We start from the raw sequence: 25,517 nt of genomic DNA, 5'->3' as shown, positions 1-25,517 counted from the left end.
AATAGAAACAATTGAAAAATATTGGGCTTTAAATGATTTGTTTTACTATCGGGTTAAATTGTTTCTATAAAAAATCCTATTAGTATTAATTTTAAATTCACATTATGTTCTATACAAAATACTGCATATTTTTATAGAACTGTCTCTTATTATTTATTTCAGCTACTTATCGAAGCTTCTATATACCTGCTCTCCTAACCCACTTTTTCTCACCAGGATTTGAAAATCTGGATGTGGGAGTATTTGTCAATAAGGAACCTTATTTATGAGAAGTGTGAAAGCAACTTGAGGAAATACGGAAATGATGAACCTAGTCAATCTCCTCAGATGTAAAAAGGTTTTAAATATGTCATACATGGGATTTTGTAAATTCAGGATGTACTTTACCCTTCCGCTGTGTAATTACAAAAATAAATATGTTTTGTTGCCAGTAGCAATCCGTGCAGCAAAAATCTGGGTCGTTACAAATATCATGATATCAATCAATAGAAACAAAATAGCTAGCAATATATGTAAAAACTGTAACTTGCATAGCAATCTGGCTAGCAAACGGTATAACTGGCATAAACATGCATAATTGTAACTGTAACTTGTAATTGCGCCTGATGCCTAATGTAATGAGACTAGTACTGCTAGACTACGTAGCCAACGGAACCTGCTTACCAACTCATAGGAATCCGAATCCCAACGATATCGTACGGGATTACACCCCCGAAAATACTGCATAGGGTTATACTGCGTACGGGATGACCTTTCTTCGACGGCCTAGAAAAAGTCTCATACACTAGTAATCATGCAAAATACTTCGTCTCAACGGACATTAACTGTTGCACCCTCACTCGGACAACACCATGTCCTGATGCAAAACTGTGACTATAAAAGTCTAACTGGCACACAGTGCAAATGGTAGATCCGAACTAGGAGTCAATACCAGACTATGAATATTGACCCTCGTGTATACTAACACAGTCAATATCAATCAAAAACATGAATAAACTTTGCATAGTAAATCATATTCAATATGTAGAATAACTGCAGTAGAACAAGCCTACTCACCTGTGGTCATAATTATAAATTTCGTTTTGTTTCGTCCGAAATGGACGAAACATTTCGTTTTCGGAACGAAAACGAAACGAAATCTTCAAAATTTCGTTTCGTCCGAAATTTCGGTCATTTCGTTTCGAAATTGACCGAAATTCGGGATTTCGGACGAAATGGACGAAATTTTGAATTTCGTCCGAAATTCAAAATAACGGCTAGTTTGACTGGATTTTGCAAAATTTACGACAATGCCCCTGGAACGGCTCTTTTTGGTTTTTGACCATTTTAACCTCAAAATGTGACCGTTTATAGCTGTTGGGAAGGGTATTTTAGTCATTTTTAAATACACAATCAATTAAAAACTCTATAAATAGCCTTTTCCCTATCTTCTTATCCTCCACCTTCACATAAGTGATTTTCTTTCTTTCTTTCCTTCTTTCTCTACTTTCACTTACAAGTTACATTATCTATTCTACTAAATTTCCTACAAGTCTACCCTCTTCTTCAACTCAATCCAAGTCTATTTTGGAACAAAGGGAAGGCAATCAAGGCATACATTCAACTTACCACTACAAGAAGTCAAGAACTATTTCCAAAGGCTTATTTCAAGTGAGTGAAGGCTAATTTTTTCTTCTTCTCTTCAACTCAAGTTCAACCTCAAGGTTCTCTTTATTTCTTTCCATTTCTTTTCTTTTATTTCTTACTTCATTTGTCCCCTTCTACTTCATTTTTTTTGTAATTTGTTTCAATTTTCTTTCTTCTAATTCATTTTTCCCCTTCTTCTACTTCATTTCAGAATGAGTGGGTCGGGCTCGGGACCTTCTGCAGGAGCATCCTCTATTGGTTCGGCACCCGCTAGATCGGAGGACCCGGCATGGGCTTACGGTACATTGGTTCCGGGTCAAAAAAATAAAATAACTTGCATATTCTGTGGCAAAGTCATATCGGGTGAAGGTATAACCCGCTTGAAAGAACATTTAGCGGCTGTTCCTGGTGAAGTAGCATCATGCAAAATAGTGACTGAAGATGTAAAATATCGAATGAAGCAACTTTTAGATGCAAAGAGAAAAGAAAGGGCTAGGATGAGCCTATCCAGAGCAGAGGTTGGAGATTTTTATGGCACACCAGATGAAGAAGAAGAGCGGGATGAAGAAGACATTGGCACACAATTACCTCAAGTCCCTCAACGAAGAGGTAAGGAAGTTCTTGTAGAACCGAGTGGTACAAAAAAGAAGAAGAGAATCACAGGAGGGATCAGGAATTTCTTTGCAGCACGAACAACCCATGGAGCCCAGCCAAGCATTAAAAGTGCTTTGGCTACTAAAGAAACAATGGATAGAGCAGACATGGCGGTTGGCATGCTTTGCTACGATGCCAATCTCCCTTTCAACGTTGCCAATTCACCTTTCTGGCAACCTATGTTTGATGCTGTGAATGCCGTGGGTTCGGGTTATAAGGCACCTACTTATCATGCTTTAAGGGGTCCCATTTTGAAGAATACAGTGGATGAGGTAAACAACTACTTGGAGGAGATTAAGATGTCATGGAGATACACTGGCTGTAGCATTATGGCAGATGGATGGACAGACACCAAACAACGCTCCCTAATCAACTTTTTGGTGTTCTGCTCTAAAGGAGTCATATTCCTCAAATCTGTTGATGCATCTGGCATAGTGAAGAATGTCGATGAATTATACAATATCTTTGCAAAGATTGTCGGAGAGGTGAATCCGAAATATGTGGTGCAATTTGTAACTAACAGTGAGCCAAGTTACAAAGCTGCTAGGAAAAGACTAGAAGCCGCGTTTGGTACATTCTTCTGGACTCCGTGCGCAGCTCATTGCTTAGATCTCATCTTGGAGCATCTGTGCAAACCGACTGTATTTCCTCACATAGCAACCATAATTGAGAGGGCTCGAACGATTACAAAGTTCATCTACAACCATGGAAGCCTCTTGAATTTGATGAGGAAGTTCACAGGTGGGAAGGAGTTGTGCCGCCCTGCTGCAACCAGATTTGCTACAAATTTCATTAGCATACAAAGTCTGGTGTTGAATCGGAAAGCACTTCAGCAGATGTTTGTGTCTAATGAATATAGTACTAGTAGGTTTGTCCAACACCCACTGAGTGAAGGGGTAGTTAGTACTGTGTTGGATAAATCTTTTTGGCACCAATGCAAGTACATTCTAAACATCAGCGAGCCTTTAGTGAGAGTGCTGCGCTTGGTAGATCGGCAGGACAAACCGGCAATGGGTTACCTATATGAGGCCATGGATAAGGCCAAAGAGAACATCAAGGAGAGGTTGAAGAGAAAATCAGATTGCAATCCCATCTGGATGATCATCGACCAAAGATGGATAGGCAACTCCACAGTCCCCTCCATGCAGCAGGATATTTTCTTAACCCTGCTCTCTTTTTCACACCTACCTTCTCTAGGCACAGTGAAGTAACCAGAGGCTTGTTGGCATGCATCACTCGAAGGTACACAAGACCTCATCACCAATCAGATTGAGGACTATCGAGAGGCTAAGGGTATGTTTGGAATGAAGCTTGCAATCCGCAACCGAACGAAGTTGGGACCAGGTATATTTGAGTTTTTTGTTTAATTAAGTATAATTCATTTTAACTTTCAGTTTCTCAACAAATAATGCTTTACTATTTGTTACTTTACAGTTGCAATGTGGAATCAATTCGGAGGTGACGTGGAAGAATTACAGACTTTTGCGATCAGAATCCTCAGTCAGACCTGCAGTGCAACTGGGTGTGAAAGGAATTGGAGCACCTTCGAACACATTCACTCTGCAAAGATAAATAGGTTGGACCACCAGAGATTAGATGACTTGGTGTTTGTCCATTACAATCTTAAGTTTCGAGAAAGGTATACAACGTAATATAATGTTTTCAACTCTCACCTCATCACTTTAAGCTTTTAAGTTTAACCTTTGACATTAAACTTAATGTTTTCCTTTTCAGGGACTTGTTGAGGAAATCATCTACCACTAGTGACCCTTTGAGCATAGACCATCTGGATGTCATGATGGATTGGGTTGCAGAAGAAGAATATGTCATATTCACGCCGGAAGACATTGGGTGGGAAAATCTTGAAGGGGCCGGGGACGACGACGACGACTTTCTCATGCCTCTTGAAGAAGATGTCCCTACTGGTGGTCCAGGTGGTGATCACGGCGGCGACGACGACGACGAAGAAGACATTAAGTATGATCATCCGGGTTATGATGACTGAGAGTTGTTGCTACTAGCTATTGTCTATGTTTCACTTTCATGTATCTTTTTTTTTAATATTTTTCTATGTATCAGACAATCAGTTGGACTTGTGCAAGACTTTATGTGTTTAAGTAATGAATATGCCTTTTGGGACACATATTTTGGACTATTTATTAGTTTTTCATCTTTTTCTATTGATTTTTTATTTTTTTGGATTTTTCTCATATTTTTTAATATATTTTTTGTGTGAACGAAAAGTTTCGACCGAAATGCACCGAAATGACCGAAATCCCACCGAAATTCCGTTTCGGTGGCCAAAACGAAATGGCGACCGAAACGGAATTTACAACTATGCCTGTGGTACTTGCTTGATTTGTTAATTGTTTCCCACGAACAAGATCTTTAAATTAGTGCGTAGTGTCACCTCTTGGAAGATAGATTCCCCAAACTTTTCTTCGTTCTCCTCTCCCAAAAGCTCCACACGATTTCTCTTTAGGGTTAAAGTTTTAAAATATGTAGCTTAAGTGTATATTTATAGACTCTTGCTAAGAGTCCTAATTTAGCAGGCTTATGGAAACCCTAACTCATTCTAACTAGGAAACTAGTTAATTTCTAGTTTTTATTTTAATATTTTATAAATTAATATTTCGGGACAAAAATACCCCCCTTCCAAAAACTTCTTACGTTTTGGGGTATTTCAGTTTCTTTCTGAATATTCATGATTTTTCCTCCAGATAAACACTCCTTTAAATTATGTTCCTCACAATCAGCACAAGGTGCCTCCTTAAAGTGCTATTCAGCACGTTAAGCAATAGGCAATTACTTTTGCTATTGAAAAGCTGGTCAAAAGAATCTTTAAGTGAACTGACTTGACTGAATACGAAAAGGCCAAAAGTAGGAAAAAGTATCCATATAGATATTTGAGAAACTTCTGGAAACCCAACAAGACAAGTACATGCCTCAACATGGTAATAGAGGCAAACCAGGCTATGGTACCTTCCATAATTTTAAGAAAAAATATTTATAAATGAGATCCCTCGGACCAAGAACTGGACAATTGGATGACTCCAAAGTGCATACCTTCTTGAAGGACCTTTAGCTTTGTTGTTGTCATTAGGTCTTCCCGGACATAAAGAGTTAACATAATCATCCCTTCAAACAAATAAGAATGTTGAGACATTAAACTATGTGATAAAATTAACACTGCCAAAACATGAATATAAAGGTGAAAATTATTCCACTAAATTGTATTTGAAACAATCAATTAAATCAAAGGCATACGAGCTCATGGAAAATTGTACGTGACAACTATCTCTTGCCACCATTTTTTGCCGATATCTGCTTGAAGAAGAGCTGTTCATTCCATGGTACTCAAGTGAAACCCATGCCTGACAAGTATGCCGAAAAAATGTGAGATGGAAAATATTCTATGGAAGGAAGTGCAGAAAATATAAGAACAATCTCAGAAAGCCAACCCACTGGAGTAACAAAAGTTGCAAAATAAATTCCTCCATGAACGGGAACAGTGGTAAAGTGAACAAAAAACCAATTGTAGAAATATTAGTATAATATAACAAGATTGATTAACAGAAAATAGAAGGCAGACCTGATTTAGCATTACCTTGAATCTGAGGGTTAAAATTATCTATATCCAAATGAAACCAAAAGGATGAAATCATTAGGTAATAAGGGTAAGCATTCAAAACCCATTCTGGAATGGTGTTGGTGAAAATTGCTCGATGTACAAAAAAACAATAGGATACAAGAACCCATGGATGTTGATCTGCAGACTATTTACGGTGGGTTTAAGCTTTAGCAGATTAAAAACTAATATATCATAATATAATGAAATTCCACTTGCAAATACCAGAGCAGTGTTAGATTATTAAGGGGCGATGAGATCTGTACTCCCTCATTTGATATTGGCAACCTCCACCAAGTTATCAACAGCCATCAGAACAGCAGAAAATAAGAGGTGTTTATTTAAGGTGAGTAGTAATGTTATTGTTAAACAACCAATTACTCCAAAAGTTTAAGCTGTAGGAGATAGCGTTATTTAATAGTTTTATACTTCAACACTCCCCCTCACATGTGGCCCTCTTTTTAGGGTTGGCCTACATGTCGCACATGTGACCCCTCTTTTCTTTTTTGGGGGGTTGGCCATTATGGATTTTTATTATCAAGGAGGTTTGAACCCAGGCCAGGCCAATTGCCCTGATACCATGGTAAACAACCAATTGCTCCAAAAGCTTAAGCAGTTGGAGATGGAGTTATTTAATCTTTTTTATACTCTTAACAGTTATTAAACGGATCCAATTCATGGGTTGTTTCCCGTGGTACCTTGCTAATTTGAAGAGGTACCAACCCGTTGGAAGACCACAGAGTGATTTTCCAGCATATTCAACAGTCCGCCAATGAGGAAGTTGGCCATTTAGCAAAGGAGGGGGGAGATAGAGCTGCTATGATCTCCTACATTGTATTCCATACTGTTAGTCCTTCTCATTTTGCACTCACGACCAGCTTGGTCAGTGAGCTTGTTCCTCTCTATTTTTACTAATGAATTCATCATGAATTCATCTTTATCAATCAAGAGAGAAAAAACTGGTATGATTATCTCGCCGTCACCTCAAGCCAGAGCCAGCCCGGATCCCACCGCTCAGCACCAGATGACCAGAAGCACTCGGGAGCAAGGTTTTAAATTTCAGTTTCAGGGTGATTTCGGTCGTCACCGAAACCGAAATTTCAAAATTTCGTGCGAAATCAAATAAATAATATTTTATTCGATAGAAAATTTCAACCGAAATTACCAAAATTTCAGAAATTTCGGGAAAGTTTTATTTAACAGAAAAACTCTATTTTTTGGGGTGAAATTCCTCTAATTTCGGTCAAAATTTCAGGGAAAATGAAATTTCGATCGAAATTTTGAAATTTCATACCTTTTCGGATATACACAATTTCGGTCTCGTCCTCTACCGAAACCCGAAATTTCAGATTTCGGTCAAAATTTAAAACCTTGCTCAGGAGTATAGTTTTAAAACTCCCCTGTGTCTACGTCGACTCCCCCAAGTCGACTCCCTTTTAACTTGGCCGTGTAACGTGTTGCGCTGCACCCGCGTTCCGCCTTTTGCCCCGACAAAGTCAATAAAAACTTCTTTGACTCTCCCGAGTTATGACCGCGTCAACCGAGTAGTCAGCCGCGTCAACCGCATTCTTGGACGTGTCCGCGGCCGAGTCGACAAGGATTTTTCTTGGTCGTGTTCCGCGTCCCATCCACGTTTTTAAACAATTCAAAGACACAAGAAGGTGAAGATTGTAGGCATCACGTTGAAGAAGCATATGCTGTCTTGGTGGTAACAATTACAGGCTAGACACGACTGGACAGGAAACCGAAGATTAATTCTTTCGAGAAAATGATTGATATCAGTTTGAAGTTTTTGGAGTGCTCCTTCACCAATTCACCATGAAGGAAAATCAAAGCCTAAAATGTTAGCTAACTCCATAGTATATGTTAGATGTATGTATATATGCCTAAGGGCATGGTGGATATATGTAACTTTTCTCTCTTTATATAAATACATAAGTGAGGGGGAGGATTCTCCAGCTCACTTTTCTCCTCTTCATCTTCTCTCCAACATGGTATCAGAGCACTAGGTTTTTTATCCCTAGGGACCACCATCGTCACCCTCCTCCCCAACCTCTATCCATCCCTCTCCGATCTCTCTTCCTCCCCACGCCACCACCACCGTACGGACACCACCCATCCCCCTCTCTTCTCTAGTACCCATCCCGTAACACCCCATCCCTTTCCGTAACCCCTCCCCCTCTCGGTAACCCCTCCTCCCCTTTCTGTAATCCCCCCCCCCCCCCCTTCTCCGTAACCCCCGTATGCCCCCCTCTCCGTAACCCCGTATACCCCCACTGTAACCCTCTGTAACCCCCCTCTTCCCTTTTCTCTCACCCTCACGCCTCCCGAAGGCACCCCCCCCCCCCCTTGTTTTCCGTAAATACCCACCCCCCTCTCTGTAATCCTCCATAACCCCCCTCTCCCCTAACCCTCGCCCCTCCCGACGGCACCCCCCCTCCCCCCCCCCGCCCTTTATCCCTAGGGACCACCATCGTCACCCTCCTCCCCAACCTCTATCCATCCCTCTCCGATCTCTCTTCCTCCCCACCCCACCACCACTACCGTACGGACACCACGCATCCCCCTCTCTTCTCTGGTACCCATCCCGTAACACCCCATCCCTTTCCGTAACCCCTCCCCCTCTCGGTAACCCCTCCTCCCCTTTCTGTAATCCCCCCCCCCCCCCCCAAGTCTCCATAAACCCGTACCCGAGTTATGACTGCGTCAGCCGAGTACTCAGCCACGTCAACCGCATTCTTGGACGTGTCCGCGGCCGAGTCGACAAGGATTTTTCTTGGTCGTGTTCCGCGTCCCATCCACGTTTTTAAACAATTCAAAGACACAAGAAGGTGAAGATTGTAGGCATCACGTTGAAGAAGCATATGTTGTCTTGGTGGTAACAATTACAGGCTAGACAAGACTGGATAGGAAACCGAAGATTAATTCTTTCGAGAAAATGATTGATATCGGTTTAAAGTTTTTGGAGTGCTCCTTCACCCATATTCACCATGAAGGAAAATCAAAGCCTAAAATGTTAGCTAACTCCATAGTATATGTTAGATGTATGTATATATGCCTAAGGGCATGGTGGTTATATGTAACTTTTCTCTCTTTATATAAATACATAAGGGAGGGGGAGGATTCTCCAGCTCACTTTTCTCCTCTTCATCTTCTCTCCAACATGGTATCAGAGCACTAGGTTTTTTATCCCTAGTGACCACCATCGTCACCCTCCTCCCCAACCTCTATCCATCCCTTTCCGATCTCTCTTCCTCCCCACCCCACCACCACCACCACGATACGGACACCACCCATCCCCCTCTCTTCTCTGGTACCCATCCTGTAACACCCCATCCCTTTCTGTAACCCCTCCTCCCCTTTCTGTAATCCCCCCCCCCTTTCTCTGTAACCCCCGTATGCACCCCTCTCCGTAACCCCGTATACCCCCACTGTAACCCTCCGTAACCCCCCTCTTCCCTTTTCTCTCACCCTCGCGCCTCCCGAAGGCACCCACCCTTGTTTTCCGTAAATACCCACCCCCCTCTCTGTAACCCTCCATAACCCCCCTCTCCCCTTTTCTCTAACCCTCGCCCCTCCCGACGACACCCCCCGCCTTTTCCATTAATACACCCCCTCCCCCCCTTTCCTTCAATACGCCTCCCCCCCCCTTCTCTCTCTCTCTCTCTCTCTCTCTCTCTCTCTCTCTCTCTCTCTCTCTCTCTCTCTTCCTCTATATCTCTATATCTCTCCTATTCCTCTACCATCTTAACCCTAAATTTTACTACCCTAATATTCTTTTCTCTCTTCTTTCCCTACCCTTCCCTAATTCCCTAATCCCCTTTTCTTTCCTCATGTTTTGAATACATTTGACTCTCTTCTCCTCTTTTCGCAGCTCCGATGTCTTATCTACTCTTTTTCATGTCTTAGAGGCTCTCTCATGTTTAGTTCTCTCTTTTCGGACCCGCGATCTCCATTAATGATTTCTCAGCTGTCCATTCTAGGAGTTGCTCCTTCTCGTCAGTGGGTGCCTTATCTTTGATTCTCTTCTCATGGATTCCCCCATTATTGAGAATCCCTCTCTTGGGCAGCCTTATGTGGCTCCTACCCCTCCGTCTCGCCCACCATCCACCTCGGATACCCTCTCTTCTTCGGTGGATGGTTCAATTCCCACCAATGACCACAATCAAGCTTGATGGATCTAATTACCTAAATTAAATTGTGGCTGTGGAGACTTACCTCATTGCTCGGGGGAAGGTGTCCATTATTCGTCGTGATCCCCCTCTTTCCACTGATCGCACTTATGAGAAGTGGGAACAGAATGATGCCCTTATCCGTACTCTCCTCTGGCAGAGTATGATTCCTCAGATTGCCGAGACCATGATACATCTTCCGACTTCTCGCCAGGTCTGGGATCACACTGTTGTTACCTTCTCTGGGGTGCGCAACCTCGCTCGCATCTGTGCCACCTATTCTCAGTGAATGCAACTTCGGCATGGTGACATCCCTCTTTCTACCTATTATAATCAATTTGTTTCCTATTGCCAGCAGTTAGATGCTCTTATGCCCCTCACCACTGATTTGACTACAGCCGCCCAGCAGCGTGATCAACTTCTGGTTGTTCACTTTCTCACTAGCTCCAACTCCTGGATCATTGATTCTAGAGCCTCCAATCATATAACAGGTACTTCTCATTTCGTCCCCTTTATTCTCAGTCTATTACACTTGTTGATGGGAGTTCTACTCCTATCTCTAGTGCTGGGAATATTTCCCCTCGTTCTGGTCCGACATTGTCCTATGTATTATATGTACCCAAGTCACCTTTTAGTTTACTTTTAGTCAATCAGATTACTAAACATCTTAATTGTTCTGTCTCATTCTATGACTCTTATTGTTTGTTTCAGGATCTCTTAACTGGGAGGACGATTGGCTCGAGCCGTGAGGTGGATGGGCTTTATCGTTTGGACAGTGACCCTCCTCGTGCCATTTTGCACAGCTCTGTCGATGCCTATCAGTGGCATTGTCATCTTGGTCATCCTTCTATTGAGCGTTTACGGCGGACATCTATTATTTCTTCACATGTTCAGTCTTTTCAGTACGAGACATGTGAACTTGGAAAACACCATCGGGTGTCCTTTCCTTCTAGGCCTGTTAGTCGAGCCTCGCGCCCTTTTGATTTAGTGCATTCTGATGTATGGGGTCCCGCACGAACCACCTCTTTATTTGGACATTGCTATTTTGTTATCTTTATTGATGATTATTCACGCTATTTTGTTCAGTCTTTTCAGAAATTTTCTCAGTTTTTAGTACTTTTCATGCCGAAGTTACCAATCAATTTAATTGTACTCTGAAATGTTTTCGCACTGATAATTCCCATGAATATTTCTCCAAATCAAATGGCTTTGATGAGCTCCTTTCCAATCGTGGTATTCTTCATCAATCTTCCTGTGCTCACACCTCTCAACAAAATGGTGTAGCCGAACGGAAGATGAGATCTCTACTAGATGCGGCCCGCACTCTTCTTCAACAAATGCGGGTTCCAAAGACTTATTGGGGTGATGCAGTTCTTACTGCAAACTATCTTTCCAATCGGCTTCCTTCCTCGGTTCTTGGCGGTTCATCACCATTTTCTATTTTACGTCCTAATCATGATCCATTCCCTATTACTCCTCAGATCTTTGGTTGTGTGTGTTTTGTCCACAACCTTGGTTTTGGTTTGGATAAGTTGGATCCTAGATCTGAACGATGTATTTTTCTAGGTTACCCACTAACCCAGAAAGGTTATCATTGTTACAGCCCACGCTTACGTCGGTCCTTTGTCTCGGCCGATGTCACCTTCTTTAAGACTGAGTCTTACTTTCTCAGCCCTCAGGATGTCACACCCCTCTCCCCTTATTCAGACATTCCTCTCCCTATTCCAGTTCTTCCTGACCCGATAGTCACTCCCTCTCCACCTCCTCCCTTACCGACGGCTGAGATTGTTCCTGTTTGCGATACTTCCGCTCCCCTACAGGTTCCTGCTCGTCCACCGCCTGTAACTAAGAAGACCTATCGGTGTCGCCTCATATCTGCAGCTCTTCCCTCTCCGGCGCAGCCATCGTCAGCTCAGCAATAGGTCCCTCCTTCCACTTTCGAGGTACATGTCGACTCTTATGTTGCTTCACGTACTCGTTCTCATAGTACTGCTCATCCTATCTCATTCTCATAGAACTGCTCATCCTATCTCTTCTGTTCTTTCCTATGATTCTCTCACACCTGTTTTCCACAGTTTTGTGTATTCCTTGTCTTTTGTTTCTTTGCCACAGTCCTTGCCTGCGGCACCTGATCACCCGAGGTGGCGGGCAGCTATGGATCTTGAGATGGAGGCCCTTCAAGCCAATCAGACTTGGGCTTTGGTACCTCTTCCTCCTGGTGCCCGTCCCGTTGGCTGTCGTTGGGTTTACACAACTAAATATTTACCTGACGGGTCTGTCGAGCGCCTTAAGGTGCCTTGGTTGCCAAAGGCTATACCCAGACCTTTGGCGTGGACTATGGTGAGACTTTTTCTCCTGTTGCGAAGATACCATTTGTCCGTGTTCTCCTGTCTCTTGTTGTCATCCATGGATGGCCTCTACATCAGTTAGATGTCATAAATGCATTTCTTCATGGTGAGCTCACTGAGGAGGTGTACATAGAGCAACATCCTGGGTATGTTGCTCAGGGGGAGATGTCCTCCTCCGTATGTCGATTGAAGAAATCCATCTACAGCTTCAAGCAGACCCCTAGAGCATGGTTTGCGAAGTTTAGTGATGCAATCATGCGTTTTGGCATAAAGCAATGTGTAGTTAATCACTCTGTCTTCAGCCATCAGTCTACAGTTGGTTGTGTGCTATTGATAGTCTACATTGATGACATCATCATTACCGGCCGTGATTCAGTGGGGATTCAGAAATTGAAGACCTTGCAAAAAGAATTATCTACCAAAGATTTGGGCCGTCTTAGATACTTCCTTGGCATTGAGGTAACGTATTCCACTAGGGGAAACTCCTTCACACAGAGGAGATACGTCTTGGACTTACTTGAGGAGACAGGTTATCTTGGGGTGAAACCTGCCTCAGTTCTCATTAACCCAAATGTAAGATTACTTCCTGAAGAAGGAGACCTATTAGATGACCTCGGCAGATACAGGAGGTTGGTTGATAAATTTATATATCTTACAGTCACTCGCCCAGACACCTTTGTTGTTGGCGCTGTCAGCCAAGATATGAGACCTCGTACTTCTCACTGGGCAGCAGTTCTTCATATTCTTCGATATTTGAAAAGTGCTCCAGGTAAAGGTTTGTTATTCAAGAAGTTTGGACATCAGAAGATAGAAGAGTATACAGCTGCAGATTGGGTAGGATCTCCAGCTGACAGGAGATCTACCATAGGGTATTGTACATTTGTGGGTGGCAATCTTGGGTCATGGCGAAGTAAGAAGCAGGATGTTATCTCTAAATCTAGGGCTGAGACTGAATATAGAGCCATGGCCCATACAAGCAGAGAACTTATTTGGTTACGCTCTCTTTTGTCAGAGATCGGTTTTCGTCCATCTTATCCTTCTCAGTTATATTGTGACAACAAGGCAGCGATTCATATTGCCACAAATCCGGTCTTCCATGAGAGGACGAACCATATTGAGGTCGATTGCCACTTTATCAGGCATAGGATTCAGAAAGGGGAGATATGCACAGTGTTCACTAGATCTGTGGACCAATTAGCCGATATGTTAACAAAGCCATTGAACAAAGCCAGGTTGAGCGACATTTGTAGCAAACTAGGAATGTTTGACATTTACATTCCAGCTTGAGGGGGAGTGTTAGATGTATGTATCTGCCTAAGGGCATAGTGGTCATATGTAACTTTTCTCTCTTTATATAAATACATAAGTGAGGTGGAGGATTCTCCAACTCACTTTTCTCCTCCCCATCTTCTCTGCAACACTATCTTCTACAAAGCTAATTGTGAGCAACCAATTTTGTTGTCCTCTTTGGTTTTTGTTTTGGTTTCTTTTGTTTTATGTGTTTGCCTATGCTAGACAATTCTCATTGTATCTTTTATTCGTTTAGGCCATGTTTGGCAACCGGATTTTTTTTTCCCAAGAAATATTAGCTTCCAAGGAGAGCATGAGAGGTCGAAACAGTAGAGGGACTGTACGATGAGAAGGTGAGAAAAGGCTGAAAATAAATAAGGAAAATTATTTTCACATGGCACTCATTTCAAAAAACAAAAAAGCTGAAAATAAGGAGAATTAAAACTCCAATCAAGATACAATTTATTTTTTCCTTCTTTTTTAGTCAGCCTTGAAATTGCAGCTTTACCAAGTGCAATAAATATGCACAAGAAGACGCATTTAGTTGGGAATATTTTCTTGAAATAGTGAAACTTGAGAAAGAATCACCAATTTAGGGTTTGTAATCGCTAATGTTGATCTCTACTTAAACTAAAGGTTGAGGCTAAAATGGATCCTCCCCCACCTCCAACTCTTCCAAAACATTCAAATAGGTTCACCCAGTTACAATTACATGTCAATTTGCTTAGTCCTTTAATGGAAGAACAGAATAACTGCAATATGAACAGTCTTTGTTTACCATGTGGAGTCGATGCATTTTTTGCGAGTAAATTCAACATTGACCAACACAACTTCATCCATATCAACTCCCAAGCCTAGCTCTCATGAATCTATTTTCCACTCATGAAAACTATAACATGGTTTTGCTCTTTCACAAGACCAAGTTTTAACCAATGCAGACTAGCACCCCAAGGAGACTTAAAATCATAATAAACCCAGAGTAATCACCATCGAAATACAAATGTACTAAATCTCTATTGGACAAAAGTGGTATTTCTTTGCCACATTTCACCTACAAATAGGAGTGTCCTACAAACTGTAATATATTGTGTTTCCTGATCAGCAATTGACTTATAACCCATAAACCAAGCCTAGTCATTGCTGCTCTACAAGCTCTAATTGTGAATAAGTTGATCACAAATGATAAGATGTTTCAAGGCACCTTAAAATATTTCAAGAATTATTTAAATTTCCAAACAGCGCTCAGATAACATCAGACCTCAATAAATGGCGGAGTCAATCACTTGAAGAACTCCCTCACGTTTGATTCCGGGTATTTTTTTCTGTAACAGCTCGAGATAACATACTCCATAAATCAAATTTGGATCACAATGTGGATATTTTTCCTGAAATATGTCAGGCTAACATACAGCATAAATCAAATGCCGAACAGAAATGACAGAAATTTTGAGACGTCTTCAAAGTTTTGAAGTGTGACAAAAATTACCAAAACAGCATTGACTTAATGACAAGGTGCAGCAGACACAAACTATGGCGTGGTTAGTTACGCAGCAAACATAATAGATCCATACTTCCTTTCCACATATGATTGTGCACCCAGAAACAAACCTCATACCACTTGCCACATACACACTTTCCATCCCCACTGAAACGCATACCAAAACCAAAAATGTAAATGTCTATGATTTGTGGACACGGACACGAGTGTCGCGTGTCAACACGGACACAGAGTGTCGGACACGGCAAACCCTCAAACTTTAGAAACGGGGACACGGATAAAATAGAAAGTATATGTAATCATGATTTGTAGATATGGATTCGTGTCCAGTTTCGACATGGATACGAGTTGTCTAAATGAGGTAAACACAATATTCAATAAAAAAACAGAATGTCACACTTGACACGGTACAAAAACATGTCCACGCACCCACATTAAGTCTAACACTTCCAGCAATACAAGTAAAAGTGTCCAAAGGAGTGTCGACACGTGTGGACACGCGTGTCGTGTCGGACATGGCAGGACACATGAGTCGGCAATAAATTCGAAGTGTCGGCCAAATCATAGGTAAATGTATGAGTTGTATGTTGTACCAGTATGTGTTACAGAGTTATATTTATATGTATTTTAGGTGAATTGTGACGTCTGTATTATGTATACAAATTTATATAAATTACATGTACGATATGGTATGTACTGAATTATCTGCCAAGTGTGATCTAAGCTTGGCCCTGTTAATTTAGTAAGGGCGTAGCTCACTCCTTTTGAGTGTAAAGCAGTGTCAAACAAAAATACCCAACAAGCTTTAGCTCTCCCTGAAAAGGAGGTGATCCAGCAGCACTTTTCAGTACTGCTACCATGTTACGACTTCACCCCAGCCACTAGCCCTGCCTTAGGGATCCCCCTCCTTACGGTTAAGGTAATGACTTTGGGCATGACCAGCTCCCATAGTGTGACGGGCAGTGTGCACAAGGCCCAGAGCATGTTGTGCATGTCACTTGGTGTTGATATTGTTAAATCATTAAGGGTGGTTTTCTTTTAATTTTACTTTCTTTCTTTTTTGGTCATGTGATTGATTGTCAATAATATTTGTGCTTAGTCTAGTACTTCCTAAATGTCCACCACTTGAATATGTTTCCATACATTCCCGTGATTTTATAAGATGTCCACCAAAATTTCCATCTGAAACCGACATGCTTCAATTTTCGTCACGACAGAAACACCTACCAAAACTGAAACCTAAAACCTTGCTTGATACAACGTACAGCCTGAAGAAATTAATGAGCATTCACTAACGCCCTGGTAGGAGCCAAAAGAAGCTAGTACCCTAAATCCTTTTAAGAAAATTATAGCTGGTCGATTTTACAAATTTAATACAAATACACAATGCATTCAAAAGCATACAATAGCAAGAGATCATGGCCCATAGTATACATAAATGATGCAAATAAAACAAAACAATTTTATCTCAAGGAAGCATCCTAGTTAAGATTCTGTGAGAAAAAATAGCCCCACCCAGTTTTGCTTCCACCATAGCATGGTCCCTTCTAGCTATTCAAATTTCAACTTTTCAGATTTTGAATGCATGAGATGAAGTAATTTTACAACAAAAATAACAGATAGCCGGTCAGTAGCAATTTCCTGACTTCAGAATCCTTATTCCAAGTAAGAGACAGGTCGTGAGGTAGATAGGTTTAAATTTAAATCTTGTGTGATGATTCATCTCACCTCTGCATCATCTCTGTCATTTTCATTTGAAGACTTTGATACCGACTTGCCCTGCACAGATGATGGATGCAAAAATTAGATGCTGGACGCAGAAATGATTTATAAAAAAAACAATACAACAAAAACCTGAAGAAGCATCTACAATCTTTTCAGTTCTGAAATAGAAATATCACGGTACAAAAACCATTCCCAGAAACACCCTCATAGGTTTATAACAGATAATATGTGTGGCACATGAAATCAGTGATGCACGTTAAGTTTACTCTCGTAAACTTATGAAACTGGAATAGTCGAATTAAAATCTGTATAGGCTAGAGTAAAACGCTAGCTATGCATGTGATGCAGGTGCATCCCTCCAGATCACGAAGATCAACGACCCGGATTGTCAGAACCTTAATCGGGCTGCCCGAGACCTTCATATCAACAAACCGGCGATCCAAACGCCGATCAAGTCTATACTGCGGCCGAGGATTACCTTCCGTCCACCGATCGTCCCAAATCAGTCAAAGATCAGAGCGCCAATGAAATCAACCATCCTTGTTCACCAAGGATCCAAATTTATTTGATTTAATTTTTAATTTTATTTAAAACTTTTCCAATGGCTTAAAATACCATTGTTTTAGCGTTATTTGGATTTCGAAGTTGTTTCATTAGAGTTAAACGAATTTCGTTTTTAGAAGTGATTTTAGGAAACTCAAAGAGAGTAGAAGTTTGAGTTGGACGAGTGAAGTTTAATTCTTTTTTTCCTTGTTTTAGTTTAGATATTTTAGGAGTTTTAGTTGGGGTAGGATTAGGAAGCTTTTGCAAAAGTTTATAAATAGACAAATATTGTAAACAAGCTTTTGATTGATGAATAAAGTTAGTTTTGGTCCCTCGATCGTCCCTCGGAATTGTCCCGCAGAAGAACGAGCCCCTTGGTCCCCGCAAAATTCCCTCCAGTTTGCCCAGGTAATACTAACAGAGACCCTTTTCTTTCTCAATATTTTCAGCACCTCCTTCCTCCCACCAGAACCGCAATCCCAACTCCCATTCCACTCAGCTCAACAGTCCCTACCGGAGACCATCCTTGCTGCCCCAAAATAGCACCGCGCTTCAGCCCAGAATGGCCACTTCAAATTGCCACCCATCTTACCATATTAAGCCCCAAGCCACCTTTTAGCCTCCAAACGACCACGCCAAACAGTTCCGATATTTACTGCTTTCAACCGATTTATGCACCCATGTTTCAACAGTATAACAGTCAGCCCCGGCTACCCTTATCCCTTCACACCAATCAAAACCTCGATCTTACAACAGTCCCCCACACCCTATTAAAACCTATGCAAACAGTCCCTTAAAACCGCACGATTCTAATACACACTTACAAAACCCAACCGAGATTCCATTGCAAAACTGCCCGACCTCAGTTCTTTCCCATTCCCAACAGAGAACCCCTCCCATTTGCATCCATTCGATCATATATTCATATCAAGTAGCCAAGAAACCATTATGGAAAAGTCTTGCTTATTTTATGGTTTCTAAGTGTGTATATGTGTTTATTCTAGCTTTACTTAAAGTTCTAATGGGTTCTACTAGCAATTCGTAAAGATGAATTGCTAGTAGAACCCATATATTCTAGCTTTACTTAAAGTTCTAATCAGTTCTACTTAAAGTTTCATCTTTAAATTCTATCATTTGAATATGTTTCTGTGATTTTACAGTATTTCCACAAAAATTTCCAACCAAAACCGAAAAGTTTCGGTTTCTGTGACGTCCGAAACCGAAGCCGAAATTTAAAACCTTGACCAAGGCTAGTGAAATTGATGAAAACAAGTCTTATTTATTTGATGGTCTCTAAGTGTGTATTTGTGTTTATTCTAGCTCTCCTTAAAGTTCTAATGAGATCTTCTAGCAATTCTTAGAGTTTAATCTTTAAATTCTATCATTTGCATAGGTTTCTGCGATTTGACATAATTTCCACAAAACTTTCAAACCAAAACCGAAACGTTCGGTTTCTGTGACACGTCTGAAACTGAAGCCGAAATTTAAAACCTTCACCAAGGCTAGTAAAAGTGATGAAAACAAAAGGGCCCATAATCCCAAAGGACTGTGCACACCGATGCACAAAAGGATGACGAAGGATAGAACAAGATAGAGCAAGAAAAAGTGCTCCCAAAGGGGGGGACAATACTCACATTGTGTGTTCAAGGCATCTTCTAAAAATCAGAAGGGGGCACCCATCACAAAAAGTCAAGAAACATCACCTATTTGGTCGTTTTGATTTACTGTGCTTTTTGGTGATTTTTGGAATCTTTTAGAGACAATTTTCATGATTTCTGAATAGAACCCAATTTGGAAAGTTTATGATGCAAGAAATAACAATTTGGAACTTCTCCAATCTGGAAATTTCTACCAAAGAAAGTGGGAGAGAATGAATGTGAGTAATAGGGAGCACCCTGCTTTTGGTCGTTCATAGGAAGAGAGGGGTCAGCTAGGAGGTGTTCCCCATCTTTACCAAATAGTGTGTGGAGCCTGAATCACCACTTCCTTCTTCCATTCAAGCAGTTGATGTACCTGCGGACGATTTGCCCTATTACGGTCAAGGTTTTAAATTTCGGTTTCGGAATGCATTTCGGTCCTCACCAAAACCGAAATTTCAGCCGAAATCTTCCGAACGGCTATTTTATAGGGTACATAATTCCGACAAAATTTCGGAAATTTCGGCTGAATTTTTGGTAATTTCGGCTGAAATTGCAGGATAATATTAAATAATTAATTAAAAGCAGATTTTTTGGAGATATTCCTTAAATTTCGGGGAAAGCAAAATTTCGATCGAAATTTTGGTCAAAATTTTGCAACATTTCGATTTCACCCAATTTCGGATTCGGTCTCAACCGAAACCTGAAATTTCGGATTTCGGTCGAAATTTAAAACTAAGGCTATTTGACATTTAGATGCAACTCCCCTACTAATCAAAGGCTCTCAACAAGAGGATTCACAAGGCTTTATCGAGGAGCAGGGAGGTCCAAAATAATGTACTACTTGGTTGTTACCCGATTGAACTTGGGTCCAAAATAATGTACTACTTGGTTGTTACCCGATTGAACTTCATGTTTTAAGTGCATCCAACAGGAATTGAACCTACGAATCAAATGCATAGAACACTATGTTGCATGGATTCGGATTCGTGTGTCGGGATCCGACACGGATTCTAGGTGTCGGATTCGGCAAACCCCAAAAAGTAGGATTCGGATTCGGTAATTTCTAAATAAAATAAAATTTTAAAATTTTAAATAATAAATTAATATATATGTGTGTATGTGTGTAAATTTTGAGGGTGGAGGGTCGAGGCGTTAGAGTTTTTATTAAGAGAGTTGAAGGAGGAGGAGGAAGGGGTCGAGGTGCTAGGGTTTTTATTAAAAGAGTATGCCTCGTGCTTTTATATAGATAAAGTTAAGAAGAAAACACACTTTTAAGGGAAAATATATAGGATTCGCATTTTAAAAGAGCAATGTTCTAAAAAGCGCTGGGCGGCTGACTGACCTCCCAGGGCCCGGGCGGCGCCTAGGCGTTTTGAGGCGTTTTTCATTTTTTTTAAGATATTAATATATTTTCATAATATCTTGCATTTTTTTATATAAAATACAAACACTTGAAAATATAACAATCCAAACCATTTTATGCATAAGCACTAAACATTAAATAATAACAAAAAGTCAAAAACGCCCAGGGCCTGGGCGGCCGCTTCATCACTTGGGCCCGCCCAGGCGACTGGGCGGCCGCCTAATAATGCCCAGGCGGTGAGACCGCTTTTTTAAACACCCAGGGCCTGGGCAGGGCGTTTTTTCTGCGCCCAACTCCTAGGCGGCCGCCTTTTAGAACAGAGTAAAAGAGACAACAATGAGTCGGATTCGCCTGAAAAAAGAGGATTCGTGCGGGACATGGCTACGACAAGAATCTGGGTGTGTCCCACGCGAATCCAAGTCCGATTCGGGTGCGGAGACGTGTCGACACGGATTCGGCATAGGAGGGCAGAGAATCCATGCAACACAGATAGAACATAAGAGGTTCCCATACGGACCAAACATGAAACCATTGTGAAAAGGAACCAAACCTAGACGCAGCTACGCCACCGGCTAACTCCTAGAACAGAGCGGTGAAAATGGAGTTTAGCTTATCACAGGGGTCAGGATCTCCTCTTCTTGCAAAGTCCCGATCTAAACCCCATCCCCCCAAATCATGGGACTCTACTGTATTCCTACGCAGTTATATTAATAAGTATATGCCGCCTCCGCCTGATTATTCAATGAATCAATGAAATGAATCTGTTGTTGATATAGAGCATAGCGGGCGGGGCCCAGATCCACCTTCGACCTTACCCATCTGTTCCCAAGCACGGATTCTGCCACTTATAATCTTTCTGGCTCTGGATTCCTTCCACTTTCGTGCGTGCCTAGATCTAGGACCACCCTTACTCAAATCATGGTTTAAAATTTCGGATACCGGTGGGGACCGAAACCGAAAATTTCCGAAATTCAATTTTTCGCCATTTACCAAATTTCGGTCCGAAATTTCAGTTTAATTACATTATTTATTTATTTTTAAAAAGTGTCACAAAATTTCGGCCGAAATTTCGAAATTTAAGTCCGGAATTTGGAACCAAATTACCAAATTTCGGTTTTTTGTGGGGTCCGAAACGGTTACCGAAACCGAAATTTTAAACCTTGACTCAAATAGAGGGTGGTGTTAAATCCCAATCAGATGAATTTTTTGAAATCACTATCAAGTAACAAGACATCCTTTCCCTCGCTACCAGTTGTTCCCAAGATCTATCTCCCCGTTTCATCAACTAATCTTATTGTTGGATCTTATTCGTGATATTGAGAAAAGATCAATATCAATAAATAACTATATAGATTCTCTTAATTTCTATGTACACTACAATATATAAAATATATTATTCTTGCTCTTCTTTATTTTTATTTTTATTTTTGGTATGTTATTGTCTTCGTTTTTTTTGCTCTTCTTTGTTACAGTTATATTTCCTTCGAATGAAACTATGAAAGGAAGTTGATCATGGATTCTCAATAAGCCTACAATTGATTCTTCCTGGGTTGATGCCCGAGCGGCTACTGCGGACAGACTGTAAATTCGTTGGCGAATCCAAACAAATAGTAGTACAAGAACAAGAATGAGAAAGACGAAACCTTTACTCCTAATGCTTAACGATCTAGTAAAGCCAATCCACCACAACCCAATGCAAGAGTGATAGCGTGCCCGGTCGTACTACATTCCCAGTGAGCAATAAATAGAGGTGGATTTTAGGGAGATGGCGAAGAAGGTTCCTGCACGAGCTCTGATCGTGATCCTCTGATCGTGACTAAATACTCTCTCTTTCACCAGATTTCAGTGAGTAAGTTTTTCAAGTTTCAAAACTTCGTTTTTGGGTCATAGATACGTAAAAATAGTGTTTAAGCCGATTATGGGAAGTCCCCAAGTTACAAATTTGGAAGGACTGCATGTACAGAATTGCATCCATTCTAATTTAAAAAGTTCACTGATTTGGAAAGCATTGCTTTTGGGCATGTATTAGCAACTTGTAAAAGGGGAAAGTGTCATTTTTATTTTTATTTTGAAATATTAATAGATTGAAGAAGGGAACCGAGAAGGTTCACAAAATACAAAGAGAAGGAAAGACAAATACAATTTACGGTGGGAGATAATCAAACCACTCTAAACTAGCCCTGCTAACCCCCGATTTAGCGAGAGAATCCGATTCGCCATTTGCCGATCTCCGAATATGTAAGAAGACTGCAGCTGAGCCAGAGACATAATCAGTAATCTAATCCAGAAGATTGAGGAATCTCCACGGCGGTGGAGTCAAACCCGATATCCACTTTATCACATTTGCCGAATCCCCTTCTACTATCACCTTGTCCAGAATGATTTTATCTATATGTAAGATTCTGGAAAAAGCCGCTTTTACTTCTACTTCAGAAGAATCAGTTATACCTATTGGACCAGAGAAAGCCCAAACAACTTCACCTTTATCGTTTCTAAGAAGACCGCCAATTCCAGCTGCACCCGGATTCCCAAAAGAAGCGCCGTCAAAATTAAGCTTGAAAAAACCTTCAGGGAAAGTGTCATATTTTGGTTTTGGAATGTTACTTATCTAACTTTAAAAGGTTATAAATTATAAGTATAGAAGTCTCTTCCTGCTGTGTTTTTTGGGCAGCAACTATTCTTCTTCCGCATCGTATTTTTAGCAGTCTAATGTTAGGAGGTTTGTTTTGGGAGTTGAATTTTTACAGTAACCAGTCTAGAGTAAAAGGTTTGGGCCTTATTAGATTGTTCTAAAGCTTTTTGGCCATTCAACATTTTGTTTCTTCAGTACTTTGTTGTTACCTTCTCACAAGTTTTATTGATCTGCTTTTATTTGTTTTACCTTTGTGGATTCCTACAAGAAATTCAAAAATCCCTGCAAGCTAGTTATTTTGGTAGATTCCAAGAATCGATTTGTAAGATCCAAAAAGGAATATTGGCATTCGAGAAATATATGGTCATGCACATAGTTAGAAAAATGCCATTTTAAACCCGAAAAAAAAATTCTGGAGGGCAGGTGTTTAATGCGCCATTTAAAATGTTTTATAGCCAAAAAACATATTTTTGAGGAAAAAAATAAAAATGAATTTTAGATGTATTAAACGCGTTTAACATGCATACTTTCCAACTTTGCCCTCTATAGTTTTAAATGGAAAAATTACCCCCGAGAGGGGTAACACACTAACACCCACTATCCAGCCCATGTCTGTTTATCTAAAATCTTAGCGTTGTTTGCATAGCTTATTTTACGATTTTTATATTGAAGTTAATGGTGTTCTTAGGATAGGGGTGCAACTCAAAAAAACTGATGTTCTTAGGATTTTGATGTGTTACATGTATGGAGTCATGGAGATGCACAAGCACACTCATATATGCATATACCCTTTTTCTAATCTGATTTTTTTAAAACCAAAACGTATTAAACATGTTCTCTTCATTGAACATATTTCCGTGTTTTTGCTATGTTGATCATTTTTTACCATTTATTTAACCAATACCACATTAAATCCTAATTAGGAGATACACAAGCACACTTAAAGATGCATATGCTTTTCTAATCTGATTTTTTAAAAACCAAAACTTATTAAACACGTCCTCTTCATTGAACAAATTTTCGTGTTTTTGCTACTTTGATCGTTTTTTACTATTTCTTTAACCAATACCACATTAAATCCTAACTTTCCCATCCAATTTTTTGTTGTCTAATTTCCTATGGAGAACAAATCAATGATTGATGCTCTAATATTAATTTATGATGCAACTTAACAAAAATGATCTCCAAGAGTCGATGGGTAGCTCTTGGTTACAGATATCAACAAGATACTTTAATTCTGAAATCAACTAACAAGTTACTGCAGAAAATTTCAGCAACCAACCTCCAACTGATAACCAATCCAAAAGAATAAAAATTGTAACAGAAAATGGGCCTAATCTGGGTTGATTACAATCGTTGATCAAACACATGAAAATCCTGAAGAAATCTTTGCAATATTGAAGCTTTCCTCTCCACAAAAAACCCATGAACAGGAAATAACTAGTAGAACTCTAACTCCTTTCTTATTCCAAAAGATGCAAGAACTATCCAAAAACTAAACTCAGCTACATATTAAGAGAGAAAAGAAAGGCAATAAAATCCTAAACGAAACTCCTCTCTTCTACAAAAATATTCTCACTTAAAACTCCCTGTGAAACTTTGTGAATAGAATTGTAAACAGTGATATGAATAGTGTTGTGAATTGTAACATAAATAGTATTGTGAGAGTGGAGCCGGCCCTCCTTTATTCTAATTTACTTAAGCAACTCAAGAGAAACTTAAAAAATACATATTATATCCCTATGGCTTAAAAACATCCATATCAAATTGTCTTACATTTAAGTGGACCCCACCTACATCGAAATTGGGCTCCAATCACAAGTGAAGAATAGAAGTTTTTTCACCCATCTTTGGCTCGTGCTTAAGTTTCAATCCCAGGTCAAAATCTGGGCAAAAAGTTCGGTTGTGATAAAAATCTAAGCTAAATCTAACGTAGCGGATCAAACAGGAATTGTACCCGAAGCGTACGATCCGATAATTGCCCTAGAATCCACTAGGAAGAAGAAGAAGTACCCTAGAATCCACTAGGAAGGGGAGAAGAAGAAGAGAGACGAGAGACAAAACGTCTTTGATATTATTCCATGATTGATTTTCTCTCACATACATGTTCTCATATTTATAGAAAAACAAGAAACTAAATCCTACTAAATCAATAATAATATCTCTTTCCCACTTAAGAAATCAACAAAACAAGAAACTAATGCTAGAAAAAGATATACTTCCCAAAAAGGGGAACAAATGATAGTGCCATGAGAGGTGAAGGCACGCAAAATAAAGGGCAAATGGAAAGAAACGGTAAGCAGGAAAAGGTAAGGGAACTAATGAAGAAAAGGATGAAGCCAAATGTGGAAATTCGAAGATGGCTATTGGAATTGTAAAAAGGGATAGAAGGCTATTA

At 40.4% G+C, this 25,517-nt stretch overlaps 1 protein-coding gene across 6 annotated transcripts in view; it reads right to left on the bottom strand.

Annotated features, from left to right (window-relative positions):
- Positions 1-25,517, bottom strand: part of LOC143885364 (SIN-like family protein) — a 115,511-nt gene that overhangs the window by 43,779 nt on the left and 46,215 nt on the right. For all 6 annotated transcript variants that reach the window (XR_013253248.1, XR_013253250.1, XR_013253247.1 and 3 more), the window contains exons 7-9: positions 16,945-16,995; positions 5,548-5,654; positions 5,347-5,418 (exon numbers count right to left, since the gene is read on the bottom strand). Coding sequence is in view for 2 of the 6 variants with exons in the window: in XM_077389504.1 (XP_077245619.1) it covers positions 5,347-5,418; positions 5,548-5,654; positions 16,945-16,995 (230 nt within the window). In the remaining 4 variants the exon portion in view is untranslated. The remainder of the gene's footprint in view (positions 1-5,346; positions 5,419-5,547; positions 5,655-16,944; positions 16,996-25,517) is intronic.

The sequence above is a fragment of the Tasmannia lanceolata genome, unplaced genomic scaffold (genome assembly GCF_043159265.1).
Source record: "Tasmannia lanceolata isolate RefF3 unplaced genomic scaffold, GAP_Taslan_0.1 ptg000008l, whole genome shotgun sequence".
Lineage (NCBI taxonomy): Eukaryota > Viridiplantae > Streptophyta > Magnoliopsida > Canellales > Winteraceae > Tasmannia > Tasmannia lanceolata.
Note: the sequence above shows the minus strand (reverse complement) of the source record. Positions and strands in the feature narration are given on the sequence as shown.